General features: G+C 40.0%; 1 protein-coding gene across 1 annotated transcript in view; it reads left to right on the top strand.

The window, feature by feature from the left end:
- LOC306882604 (leucine-rich melanocyte differentiation-associated protein-like) overlaps positions 1-14,533 on the top strand; it is a 305,855-nt gene that overhangs the window by 261,557 nt on the left and 29,765 nt on the right. Inside the window, exon 6 of the mRNA XM_079437331.1 lies at positions 4,136-4,223. Within this exon, the coding sequence (XP_079293457.1) occupies positions 4,136-4,223 (88 nt within the window). The remainder of the gene's footprint in view (positions 1-4,135; positions 4,224-14,533) is intronic.

The following is a 14,533-nucleotide window of genomic DNA, read 5'->3' as shown; positions in this document are numbered from 1 at the left end:
ATGATGTATAATCCAGGAGACGAGTCATATTTCACTATGACATTTTCAGCAAGCAGTCCTCCCTTTGAGTGCAGAGCCCCTGTTGGGCTGAGAGCTGCTGTGGCTTTCTCTGTTATTGCCATTATTAGAGACTTTTTTCTTTCTCCAGCTTGTAAATTTCTGCTGCATTATCATAAAGTGTAGTGATTACTCAGTGTATAAAGACAATAATGATGTGAGCAGGCAGCATATGCCCAGGGCCTGGAGAACAAGAGCTCGGCGTGCTGAGACGAGAGGCATATGCAAACCTGACGCTGCAGCGCCCCCATCTGACCAGTGCAGGAAGTAGTGTGTGAGAGTGCATGAGTGGGTGGGTGGTGAGAAAGCAAGAAAGAGAACAAACAAAAGAAAGGAAGGTAGAATGAATGAGAGCTCCAGTGTTGAGACTGCAGAGTGACAGCAGCTAACTGTGCATCCTTCTGAGATTCAAAACAGCATCCAGAGTCAAATGCCAAGACACATTCTCCAAAGACCTCCCAAAGTTACCGCACCATATGGTCCATATTTCTTTGAATCAGGGCGGCCGGATTTCGGCCTTGATGGATATTCATCTGAGCAGTGGGATGAGTGAAGGTTCTTGCTTTCTCCTCGTGGCTCAGTGACATAACTGCATCTGAAGATACTTTCATCTAGGCTCTAGACATGTTTTTCTTTCTCTGTTAGCCATCCTTCTGTTCAGACTCATAATTGATTAGAGTCTCAAACGCAACCTGAGCAACCTACAGTTGCAGCTTTATGCATTTATATAAATATTTATAATGTACTTTTAAATTATATTTCTATTTTAAGTAGTTTTAAATATAAATATATGTATGTTAGTGCTGTCAAACGATTAATCATGATTACTAGCATCCAAAATATTTTTTTTTGTTTACATAATATACGTGTTTACTGTGTATATTTATTATGTTGATATAAATACACACATGTATATGTTTAAGGAAAATGTTATGTTTATATATTGATATATAATATAAATTAAATTAATATAAATATATACACGTAAATACATGTAAATATTTTCAAAATATGTACTGTATACTTGTGTATTTATACATAGATAATAAATATACATAGTACACACACATATATTATGTAAACAGAAACTTTTGTTTTGGATACGATTAATCGTTTGACAGCACTAATATATATACACACACACACCCTATTGTGCATGTGTGAGCGTGATCATTTTCATGCTTTTTAACACTCCCAAATAGCATTTAGAGACTTAAACCACACTTAAAAATGTATGAATATCATTGCATTGAGAGAACATTTTAAATCAAATCAGTTGGAAAGAAAAAAAGTTTATTTTAAATGATATAACATTCAAAACGTAGACTAAATGTATTCAGAATGTATTCTGTTTGTCTAAAGTTAGTGTGATGAGCTACACCTGTGGTTGTTCTACTAGGTCATCTGTGTGAACTTTATGCTTAACTGGCTTCATACTTGTACTACAAATCTGTGCAATGCCCCTTGGTTAAAAGTAATTCAAAAATGGTTCAGAAGAATCTTAGTAGTTTAGTTTTTTATATCTATTGCATTTTGTTTGCAGGGGACACTTTCTTTGATATTTTATTAAATGCAATAACATTCAGATATTTTTAACTGCCTAAATAACTTTTAGGGCCACTGAATTATCCTTCATTATAGACGAACAGATCAGAGCACACAAGTTGCCATTTATTTAATGGATAGTGATGCATATCTTTTAAAAGCAACTAAAAACAAAGTTCTTTTTGAAAGGGGAAGCTCTTAACTGCCTGTGCGTGCTCTAAGCTCCCAGACTGAATGAATTCAAAGGGTGACCCCTTGGCTTGTGATTATGTTTGTGTAAAATCTTAAGGATGCCGATCAAAGCAAGGCCCTTGTCCGCCTGCCCTTTTTTTCCCCAAGATAACAGCTGGCATTCAAACTGAGTTTTCCTTTAACTTTTTTTTTTTTTTTTTTCCTGCCAGGATTCCCATTATGAGGCAGGCCTCCTTTCTCATCTTGAGGATGGCTCATTGAATAAAGAGAAAGAGAGGAGTGGATGGGAGGGGAGGAAGTGGAGAGAGGGCTCTGATTAATCTTCTTCCAGGGTGGGGGTGTTTGATCAGCGGACTTGGCCCGGGAGGGGTGGGATGGTTAGGAGAGAGGGGGTATCTCTGATGTTGACAGCAGGCGACTTTTGCGCACGGCATGTGATTGACGTGCCTGGCCGCTGGGCCAGAGGGGGGGTGTTCTGTGTCCGGTGGGGCATAGCCGGCCCCTGTCTGTGGGTGGTGGTGTTAATAATGTGGCAACTGGGAAGATTAATTGTAGACAAGCAGCAGGATTACGAGCGGCTTTGTGGCTGGGACAGGGCTGTTTGGTGGGGAAGGCCTCTGATCTGTCAGGTCCAGAGGAAATTAGTCAGGGCGGACTGAAGCTGACACTAAAAATGCTGCTTTAGGATATTAAAGCCAAATGGCCAGAGGAGATTGAAATGGTAACAAGGAAACTGCTGACATACTCGGAAAGCCTGATGCAGCTGCACCCCACTGGATTTGTGTAATTAGGACGATAATTAGTCGTGATAACAACGACTGGGGAAAAAGTAATACGTTTTAAAAGAAAACATTTTCTCCATTTTCTGTTGCTTGGCAACTATAAACAGCTTGCAGACAGTTAACCTTTGGAAGAGCGTTTTAGAATGTTTTATTATACATTAGTGTCTATCATAAATATTGCTGTATTTATAGTGTTTAAAATTCAGTCAACTTTATTTTAGATAGTTTTTTTTCTTAATATTAAACACTTAATATTAAAAATTCAAATAAATGGCACTTTGAACTTTCATGAATTCTGAGAAAAGAATCACTTTTTCCATGAAAATATGAAGCATCACAACTGTTAAACATTGATAACAATAAATGTTTCTTGAGCAGCAAATCAGCATATTAGAATGATTTCTTAAGGATCATGTGACAACTGAAAACTGAAGTAATGATACTAAAAATTCAGCTTTGCCATCACAAATAGAAAATAGAAAACAGTTATTTAAAATTGTAAGTGTAAATGCAGCCTTGGTGAGTGTAAGAGACTTCTTAAAAAAAAACCCAAAAAAAACCCTTGTACTGACCCCAAACTTTGAACGATATATAAATAAGCATTCTCAACATTAAGCTGAGTGTTTTCAATGAATTAAATAAAAATAGGCCACCTCTACTCTGTTTATTTGTCATTTTAGCCCTCACAATGATTAAATGCTCTGAGAATTCCTGCCTGCAGAAGAGCAGAATATTTTCACAAAGGCATCAGATATCAACACATCATGATATACTGTCTTTTTGGTCCTTGAAAGAAGACAAAGGAGGTAGACTTGTGACCTACCAGAAGCACACAGGCCATCTGTATTCTCTCCAGTCCTTCCCCTGTTCTGTCTGTCTATGCGGTGGCCTTTATGTGAATATATTTGTATTTTTAAGGTCGGCCAGTGAGAGATGAGTTTACTTAAACTCAGGTCTGGCCTTTGGAGAGCAGTAATTTCATGCCACCTGTTAGATTGTCAACACACAACAGCGTGTGTTAGTGAGTGGCAGGCTGACCCGGGCCTGACCCTTGGGGCTCTTCATGGCTGAATGGTGACTGGGGCCCTTCCCCTGGTGGCCCCCTCTCTTAAACAGGCAGGGGACAGGTAATCAAAGCCAGGGCCCGTCCTCACCTTTCACTCCTCTCCCTGCAAAATAATGAAAGTTGCCCTCGTCCTGTGCCCCTGATAAAATAAGAACGGCGCTCCTAACATTTCCTCTCCTCGGTGCTGATAAAATTTATGGCATTTAGACAATCAGTCATGGCAGCGAAGTCTCACCCGCATTCTTCGGTTGTTTCGCACCCCACCGAGCCTTTCCATTGTCTCTCCCTTTTGTCTCATCAATCTGGGAAAATATTCTAGATTGCTCGTGACAAATGAGTTATTTTCATTTAACTTGATCATTGCATACAGAAATCAATAACAAACATTTCTCCTGTCTGTGCTGTATAATGAATTGTTGGAGATGTTATAAATGTTCGCAGGTGTGTAAACTGAGCACGCTGAATTTGTTTGTCCAAACTCTTGTTCTTTTAGGACACCGCCAGTGTTGTGAGATCCGAATCCACCACTACGCCATATACCCCACTGCCACGAGGATCCAAAGACGCCCGGAACCACAAAGGTAGTTTTATTTAGACAAAAAAAAAAGACAATTGAATGACGGGTATCTAAACAAACGAACACTCCATTGCTAATAGAAGCTGTGCAGAAGAGATGATTCTGTGTGCTGGACTCTTTCACGCAGGCCACATTTATCATGCTCTTTTGTCTGTGCAATGCAAAGTGCTGTTTTTGTGCCACGGCGGTGGTACTTTCATGCGAGGTCAGCTGTGTGCCTCTCAGCCCCCCACCAAGGACAGATCTATTTCACAAAGGCTGACCTGCACCTCTCAAGTGATGTAGAGGAAAGCCCAGTGCTTTGTCAAAATCATGCTGCTTGAGAATAGTCCATTAAAAGGTGAACGGAGCTGACATATGGAATATTTTTTCTCCCTCTTAGATTTGGGCGAGCTGACACTATCCATTTGTTATTTTTACGATACTGTACTGCAGCGTTAGATAACACAAGCCCTCATCTTTGTCCTTCGCCTCGTTTTATTCCTCTGCCTTTATCGTGCCATTTTTATTTATCTTGACTTATTGCCTATTCTATTTGCTTAATGCATCGGCTCTGACATTGTAACTCTTTACTAAAACTCACCTTTGGCTGTGCCATGAAAATGCTTTAATAGAATAGCCATGACACTAAAAGATGCAGTTCACCTCCAAGACACTGTCAGGGGAAGTCGAGCATTGTGTTTGGATTGCTGATAATTCATGGGGTGTCTGTGTAATCGCAATGCAGTGCAGTGCAATTATTGCCTGCTTATATATTGTAGTATTTTGCTCTAAAAAGGATAGTTTACCCACAAATTACAGTTCTGTCATCATTTACTCAACCTCATGAATGAAAGTCAGTGGGGTCCAAAACAACACTGACTTTCATTGTACAAAAATAAAAATAAAAACACTGTTTTAGAATGACATGAGGATGAGTAACTGATGAATTTTCAATTTTGGGTGAACTATCCCTTTATGAAAAACACCAAAACATGATGCATCCAACACATGAATTGAGAACCAGGATAATGGCATAGCTGCTATAAAAGACCAATATATCAAGCAGAGATTTAGGAAAGTGTATATTCCGTAGACACAGTATAGGCAGATGTCTGGGAGATCTGAAATAACTCTTCTGTCACCTTTGGTGTATGGAGATATATTTTACAATATATGCAATATATATACCGTATTATAGTTTTATGCAGTAGAATGGCTGAAATTAGGGCATGCTTCCATAGGTAAAAGCCTAGTCCCGTCATGTTTGCTATATGTTACTTGCTGCCTTGCAGTGGCCGGCAGGATTAGCGGCGTCTATGACAGCAGGCTGTCTCAAACAGGGACCCACTCTACCTTTTCTCAGTATTTTTACAATTGATGTCACCTGCGCCAGGCCCCCAGAGCCAAGGTGCCATGGGTAATTACAGCAGACAGAAGGTCTGAGGAGGGAAGGAGGAAGACCAGCTATATGCATTGCATGGGAGGTCTTGGCTTTGGGTTATAAGACCCTTGTCTGCTGTTTTGGGGGAAAATTGGGAAGTGGACAAACAGCGAGCAGACAGGAGAGGCTCAGAGGAGAGAAATGAACGAGAGAATAGCAGAAGCTAAGAAAGGAGGCTATGTGGCAGGCCTGGCGTGACACGGAGAACCATGAGTCTGGAGACGGAGGGGGGGTGGAGAGCGTGGCCGCAGGAAGTAGCGCTGCTGTCAGCTCCCACCAACTTTAAACCAGCCTGTCGCCTGAACCTAGCCCAAAGTTTCTTTCAAGAGACAAACGTTGTCTTAAAGGAACAGTTCATCCAAAAATGATATACTCATCTTGCCCTTCTAAACCTCTATACTGTTTGTTTTTCCAAAGAAAAAATCTTTCCGTAACAATTGTATTTACAGACGATGTTTCTGTCAAATTCCAAAAGTGTCAAATTTGGAAGATAAAAGTGAATATGAACATATGATTAAATATGTAAGGGATAATCAACGGCTAGCCAAATTCAAATTCAAATTTTATTTGTCACATACATATACATACGTAGTACGACATGTAGTGAAATGTATTGTACGACTGTCCAACAAATTGTCCAACAAAATTAGAAAAACCTCAAGTTTACAAAAATACAAATAGAAAAAGTACAGTAAACATATATACAGAAAGGATTTTAATGCATGACGTGGAGGCAAAGAACCGCCCGACGCGACCGGCTCGTTAGCGCTAGCATTCGGCCAGTTTCAAATCAGATACAGAGATGAAATAGTGCGGTAAGACTACATTTATTTGAATTAATAAAAGCATGTATTTTAATTAATTTTCGATTGAGAGAGAGAGCGAGAAGACAGTTGTGTACCTGCTTGCTGCGTCTGCGTCTCTCCCTACAAACAATTACTTCAAAAACAGCGATTTTATCACTTCGTTGCTGGGGAATATAATGTAGCGATCTAGTTTCTATCTTTTATTTTAGTAATAAAAATCGCGGGGAAGCGTTGACAACAAGTTTGTGTGTGTGCAGCACAATCTGCGATCTCCGACCTCTCTCTTTCTCTCTCTCTCCGTGTGTGTTTGTATGTGTTTGTATGTGTGTGTGTGTGTGTGTGTGTGTGTGAGAGAGCGAGTGATGTGTGTTGGTTAGTGTCAATTAACAGTAGCCCCTCACTGCAGAACAAAGATCCAAGGGGCGGGGTTGGATCTACATCTAGGGGGTGGAGATTGGTAGGTTTAGGGGTGGGGATGGGTGGGTTTAGGGATCAGGGGGTGGAGACGGGTAGGTTTAGGGGTGGGGATGGGTGGATTTAGGGATCAGGGGGTGGAGACGGGTAGGTTTAGGGGTGGGGATGGGTGGATTTAGGGATCAGGGGGTGGAGACGGGTAGGTTTAGGGGTGGGGATGGGTGGGTTTAGGGATCAGGGGGTGGAGACGGGTAGGTTTAGGGGTGGGGATGGGTGGATTTAGGGATCAGGGGGTGGAGACGGGTAGGGAGGTGGGAGGAGTTGGATGTAGATCCAACCACACCCCCTTGGATCTTGTGTTCTGCAGTGAGGACCGTCTCTCAATTAAAGCAGCGCATTAATATGGAACGGTGATTAATCTGACCTGGAACTACCTGTGCATAAACGAATTTAATCAACACCTGCCAGCCAATCAGAATCAAGTATTGACAGACCATGGAATAAATGCATTTAAGGGCTTCATTAAGCATGCCATGAATGCTAGGATTGCAATTATTGTTCCATTAAACAATTTTTAATTTATCAGAAAAAAAATCACTTTTCTTAACCCTAATTATGCTACCTTTTTGGGGGGGGGGGGGGTGAACTGTTGCTTTAAATGTAAACTCCACCTCTAACCCGAACTACATGAGAGAATGTGTCTTTCCACAGGCGCAAATACATACAAAAATAAAGTGGAGCCACCGCACTCACCGCTGTCACATTCTAGATAGCCATATTAATAACAATCATCACGACCGGTCACACAACTGCCCTGGAACTTCATACGTAATTGAAATGGAAAATATACAAATCCTCATATACGTCTCTGGACATTTTAAAGCAGCAACCACCACTTTTGATTTCCATCATTCATCTTCACTGTGGCGAGCGAAGCAGAGGCCGTCGAGGGCAAAACCGTACTCCTCCATCAGCTGCGTGCGCGCCGCCTTTAAACGCTCCTATTCTGGGCCCTGCTCGAGCTGAGTTGACTATTTTAAATGGCACACAACTAAGCCCTTGAGGCAGGCAGCCATCAAAGAGAAAATCTTAACTGAAGACCCCCCAGGGATCATGCACTTTTTTTTTTTGTTTTTTTTTTTCCACCTACAGTTTGCCGTCATTATGTCGCCGCTGATTTGTAGCCTCGAAACGGTACTGCATATGAAGAATAAACGACTTTACAGTCGTGGCACAACAAATAAACAAACATCTGGAACCGTTCAGAGGGCGCCATTAAAACAGTACATTTCTTGCCCAGAATGTGAAAATGATGACAAATGTGCTGTCACAGAGGCTGGGAGAGGCCAGATGATGGAGCAGTGGGTGCTAAGCACTGACTTTTAGAGCTCAGCAGGACTGAAAGAGAATTACACCTGCTGTTTGTCTGCCTACCCTCCATTAACTTACATCTGGATAGCGTGCATCACTCAATTACCAAAGTCTGGATCCACACCCGCATTGTTTAGCTAAAATGCCATGTTTAACATATAGCCCTAGACAGAGATATTTATGCCAGCAATCCTGTGTAATTGAGATAAATTTGATTGGTGTTGGTGATGTGCTATTGCTTGTCTCGTTTTACAGCCCAATGGATATGCAATAGCCCCAAGCTTTGCCTTTGGCAGAGTTGCCTCTTAATTATGGCCTGTCGAGCAGTTGTTCCTCTGCCGTTTTCTGAGCATGAGTTTGCATGTGTGCAAACTGCATATAACTGAATCCTGGAGGCCAAACTTCATTGTAAGCTTATTGAGCCGCCATTCTCTCTCCCAGACAGTGTGTCGATCCTTGAATGCAACTTTAGCATTTGATATTGGAAAAGTGCTTGTACGTGCTCAATGAGATTCTAAAGGATCTCTCGTGATGGTTGTAACTGTAATGTTTTTCCCTTGACGTGTGTTATACTCAAACCAGCTCCAAACTTTGGCCCTTCAGGCATAATGCTGACATTGTGATGGGGATTTTGGAATCCTGATTTATTGGCTGTCTTATTGGTATTTTTAGGAGACTGGTTATGACGTTGTTGTTTTTTTTGTTCTTTCAGCAAGCACTGCGAATGTATGCACAGAAAGGGTCTACTGTATACCCTAAATAATGCATGAATATACTTGCACTGTATTTTCAGTATTGAAATAATTATCAGGGAAGCGTGATTATATCAATACCATGTTGGTTATTGGCTGGCTGATATTGAATTTTTATCTGTACATGCTCATTTCCCATATTAGATTACCTTTGCCATCATATGCTTTAAGTTAATTTGTAGGATCACTGTGAATTTGTACCACAACATGAAAATAATTTACAATTGATTAGTTTCAGACAGAATTTTAATGTTTGCATATCCCTATTAATTATACAGTGTAATTGATATTTTAGGCAGCATAAATATGAGTCTTACCTTTTGAAACCGTTTTCACATTAGGTGGATGCCTATGATGCTGAAATGTGTTGTCTATGTACTGTAGAAAGCTCAATACATTTTGGAACAGAGCCAATAGTAAATCTGAGATTAGCTATTTTATTTTCTACAAATCATAAATTTGACCACAGGGTTATGTTTGTGCCTTAATGAGAAAGAATGCAATATGAAATGCATTGCTTCATTCCTGAAGAGAATGCAGTGCGTTTATTCCCTTGCATAGTTCTTGGCCAAATGGCTGACATGTGTTTTCAATTGATCTGGATGAGGGAGAACTGTCTTACGGATATTTTTGCTGCGTGACAGTGTTATGATCCAAAGGCTTTTCCAGCACTGATGAGGTGTTTAGGATCTCTGTATAATGGGTTTGGGGTGTTTTGCGGCCATTTAAAGCCCCTTTATATAACACACCTATAATTCCAGCTACAGCTAAGTAATGAGCTCCTATAAAACATGAATGGACATCACACAAGTTTATATTGACTTTCAGATTTACACCTCGGCTCTCCTCAGATCAGGTGCCAAAACATAATGGATGGAAAAAAAAGGTCAGTACGATATTGATTTGCATTAGTCATTTGATGTAACTCCCATACATCTGCTTTGGATATCCTTGGTCTTCTACAGGCTTGATTAATTGCTTGTAATGGCTTTCAATCCATCTGTGGGAGACCGCTGCCTTAAGTTGACTCCTATAGGCCTGTAGGTTTGTAAAGGAGCTGCCAGGGGCTGTTTTTTGGGCCTCTCTTTGTGAGGACTGCTTTTGTTTCCTTTGTCGGAGAGAGATGATATGATATGATTTCTTTCAAGAGGTTGCGGTGGGCCTCCCAGGACTGCTTTGGCACAGGAGCATGAATATCCATTAGTCTGGAGATGGAGATTAATGGAGGAAGACCGAGGAAGAGCCAGGTCGTTCCAGCCATTCTTCACCATCTATCAGAGCGAGAGAGAAAAGAACACAGAGATGGGATCGGATTCTTCCATGAGGCAGTCAGAGTCCTGTTTATCACAGAGCCTGGAACGCACCCCTCTCTCTCTCTTTCTTTCTTTCTTTGGAGCAGGGTAGATTAAAACACCAGGACAGACTTAACTTCCCTGACAGTTTCAACTGCTGAACTCGGGCTTGGCATCCCGAACTGTTCTGAGATGGCTTCTCTGTCTTCAGTGTCGTTATCTCCATATGAGATGGCACTGCATTCGTTGAATAATTCTGTTTGTGTTGGATTTGAGGATGTGTCATCAACACCATTGTTTTTTTCTTTTTCTTTTTTCCTCTTATACTTTGCTGTTTGATGTAGTGGAATGAGTCTCTGAAGGCGCAGCTGAAATGTGGAAAAGGGTTTCAACATGACACTGTCGAGATGGCGTTGTTTATTTTAAAATCATTTAACATATTTGTTTGTACTTTGGTGCAGTCACTGGAATATGAAAGTGAGAGATCATTTATTTTTAATGATTCAAGTTAATAAGGCATGTTAATATCTAATGGTAGCTGTGCTCCTTGGGATGCTCAAAGAAAAATTCTCTGAAAAGCCTGCTGTAGTGTTTATGAATTAAAATGGCCTTTTAAGAAGTCCCTCCAAACATAGTCTCATCTCTAATCTGACTGGCTGGTTTTACACAACTTTTGTGAGTGAAGGCACTCTGATTCTTTTATCAGTCTGTCTGGAAACAAGATTGATGTTGCAAAAGCTAGGAAGAACTAGTCACCAGATTGTGTGTACGTGTGTGTGTGTGTGTGTATAAGGCACTTAACTATATATCCATGAGTGGAACTGTTAATTAAATATAATATGTTCTTAAATCTGGTTGGCTGCTTTATACTGTACATGCCAGTCAGATGGTCTGTTTTTGTATATGTGTGAGGTTCTTGCTATAAGTGGACTTATTTATTTATTTAAAGTATCGAGTTTTTTGTCTTATTTTATTCAGCAGAGATGTATTGAATTGATCAAATATTACTTCCATTTCAAATAAATTCTATTCTCTGCAGCACAACTGTTTTCAACATTAGTAATAATAAGAAATATTTCTTGAGCACCAAATCGTCATATTACAGTGATTTCTGAAGGATTATGTGACATTGGAGTATGTAAGACTGGAGTAATGACTGCTGAAAATTTGGCTTTTCCATCACAGGAATAAATTACTTTTTAAAATCCATTAATGTAGAAAACGGTTATTTTAAATTGCAATAAAAAAATAAACAAAAAATAAACTTATTTTATTATATATATTTTAATATAATCGCAACAAAGCATTTTTGTCACAATTCCATGTTATTCTTATGGAATATATCCAAGTACCATATGTAACCATAGAATCACATTAGCGTACTATAGTATCACCGCAGTATTTTTTTTTTCCATTCAAAAATGCAATGCACTAATTGCACTGCATTCGCTATCCATTACTTTAACCATAACATTATGTAAAGGTGCGATACAGCGCAGTCTCTGTAACTCTTTGATTTCTGTCTACAAGTGGTCTTTGCAACCCAAATTCTTTAGCATTAGCCCACCAGCAGCAGTTAATTCACTGCTAAAGCCGCTATGTCATCGCTTTAGAGTCTTTAATCAGTACGGCTTTGCCTCATAAAATTACAGCACCCGTGATGAAGCAGTCCCTCCTGGATGATCTATTAATACAAGCACAAAAGAAACACCGGAGAGTGTTAAGCAATATCTCAGGACGGAGAATGTGTCAGCATGATGGACAAGGACACGAATTCAAGCCAGCCTGCCCAGTCCATTCGCAATAACATACTTGCGGTACTTGGGGCTTTGGTCTGCTTCCCAGTCATGCTGGACCATCTCAGGAGACTGACAGCAAATATATCATACAAATGGATACCCCATGCCTGCGTTCTAATCAGCTTTAAAAGTGATTGCTAATGCAGTCTAAGCATTATTCATATTTGTGCGTGATTTGTGACTTGAGTTTGGGACATCTGAGATGCAGGATAGTATTTCCTGTGTGCTTTTAGTCCTGCCAAGAGTTTAGAGCAGGTTAGCGTGGCTTTCACAGTCTCGAACCCCAGGACTTTATCATTGTAATTTATGAGGCAAGAGGCAAGCCATATGGTTTGGATATTTTTACGGTGGGATCGATGCAGGGTCCTCGAATTTCCCTTCTCTTGCTTAGGTTGATATGGATGGCTGTGTTCATGTCAGGGGGTTCCTCCACCCTCTCAGATGCTGAGACACCAAGTCCTGGCAGATGTTGAGCAACTTGTCTTTTTGATGGCGAAACTGATCTGTGCACAATGAGCCCTGATTACATTATAATGATCATGTGACGGGCCAATGGAAAACTTTATGAAGACAAATGCTGCTTGCAGGAAGAGAAAAACACACCGAAGAGTTATAATTCAGAACCGTGGAAGATACATGCTGGAACTATTTATTATTCATTATTATTCAAAGCAAGGCCTTTTTTGGCAGCATTTGTGTTTGTTAGTGTGATTCAATATACCATCAATTTACAAATGATAGCAATTAATTCATTGACAGCTTCCATTTATTCTATTTTAATTATGGATCATGTGTTTTTCAGGCTTATTAATCATCAGTCATGGATGAAAACATATGTCTGTTCAATCCTCTACACAAATGGCAAAAATGTAATTCATCTGTACAACATTTTGGATATACTTCTGTGACGAGCAAGAACGTGTCAAAATTTGCTATTTTTGGAGTGACAAAGTCAAACATGTCAGGGTGATGCAACTGTTCTGATGTCATAAAGTGAAATTACTATTTTGAAATACAAACTTTAACTAATCTTTTATTTCTAGTAATAATAGTGGTGGTAATAATCCTAACTAAAAACAAATTACAATATGCAATACGCAGGGACTCTTGCACATTCTGTTGACTGTGTTGAGATCAATAAGTTTCTTAAAATATCAGATAATTTGGCTTTTAAATGACAAGGTAATGCTAATTCAGGTTGTAAAATGTCACGTTTGTGCAGCTCCCCAAAAACGAGAGACACATACTAAAGCTTTCCATTTAATATATTTACAAACATATTAAGCACAATTGTTTTCAACATTAATAATAATAATGTTTTTTGAGCAGCAAATCAGCATATTATAATGGTTTCTGAAGGATCTTGTGACACTAAAGTTCAGCTTTAAAATCACAGGAATAAATTACAGTTGGGAAAAAAAGTTTTATTAGTTTTATTTATTAATTTAGTCAGCCACCAATGTGCAAGTTCTCCCACTTAAAAAGATGAGAGAGGCCTGTAATTTTCATCATCGGTACACTTCAACTATGAGAGACAGAATGGGGGGAAAGAATCCAGGAAATCACATTGTAGGATTTTTAATGAATTAATTGGTAAATTCCTCTGTAAAATAAGTATTTGGTCACCTACAAACAAGCAAGATTTCTGGCTCTCACAGACCTGTAACTTCTTCTTTAAGAGACTCCTCTGTCCTCCACTCGTTACCTGTATTAATGGCACCTGTTTGAACTCGTTATCAGTATAAAAGACACCTGTCCACAACCTCAAACAGTCACACTCCAAACTCCACTATGGCCAAGACCAAAGAGCTGTCGAAGGACACCAGAAACAAAATTGTAGACCTGCACCAGGCTGGGAAGACTGAATCTGCAATAGGCAAGCAGCTTTGTGTGAAGAAATCAACTGTGGGAGCAATTATTAGAAAATGGAAGACATACAAGACCACTGATAATCTCCCTCGATCTGGGGCTCCACGCAAGATCTCACCCCGTGGGGTCAAAATGATCACGAGAACGGTGAGCAAAAATCTCAGAACCACACGGGGGGACCTAGTGAATGACCTGCAGAGAGCTGGGACCAAAGTAACAAAGGCTACCATCAGTAACACACTACGCCGCCAGGGACTCAAATCCTGCAGTGCCAGACGTGTCCCCCTGCTTAAGCCAGTACATGTCCGGGCCCGTCTGAAGTTTGCTAGAGAGCATTTGGATGATCCAGAAGAGGATTGGGAGAATGTCATATGGTCAGATGAAACAAAGGGTATATAACAAAGTACTGAGATGAACTTTTGTTATTGACCAAATACTTCTTTTCCACCATAATTTGCAAATAAATTCTTTACAAATCAGACAATGTGATTTCCTGGATTCTTTCCCCCATTCTGTCTCTCATAGTTGAAGTGTACCTATGATGAAAATTACAGGCCTCTCTCATCTTTTTAAGTGGGAGAACTTGCA

The sequence above is a fragment of the Barbus barbus genome (assembly GCF_936440315.1).
Source record: "Barbus barbus genome assembly, chromosome: 16".
Lineage (NCBI taxonomy): Eukaryota > Metazoa > Chordata > Actinopteri > Cypriniformes > Cyprinidae > Barbus > Barbus barbus.
Note: the sequence above shows the minus strand (reverse complement) of the source record. Positions and strands in the feature narration are given on the sequence as shown.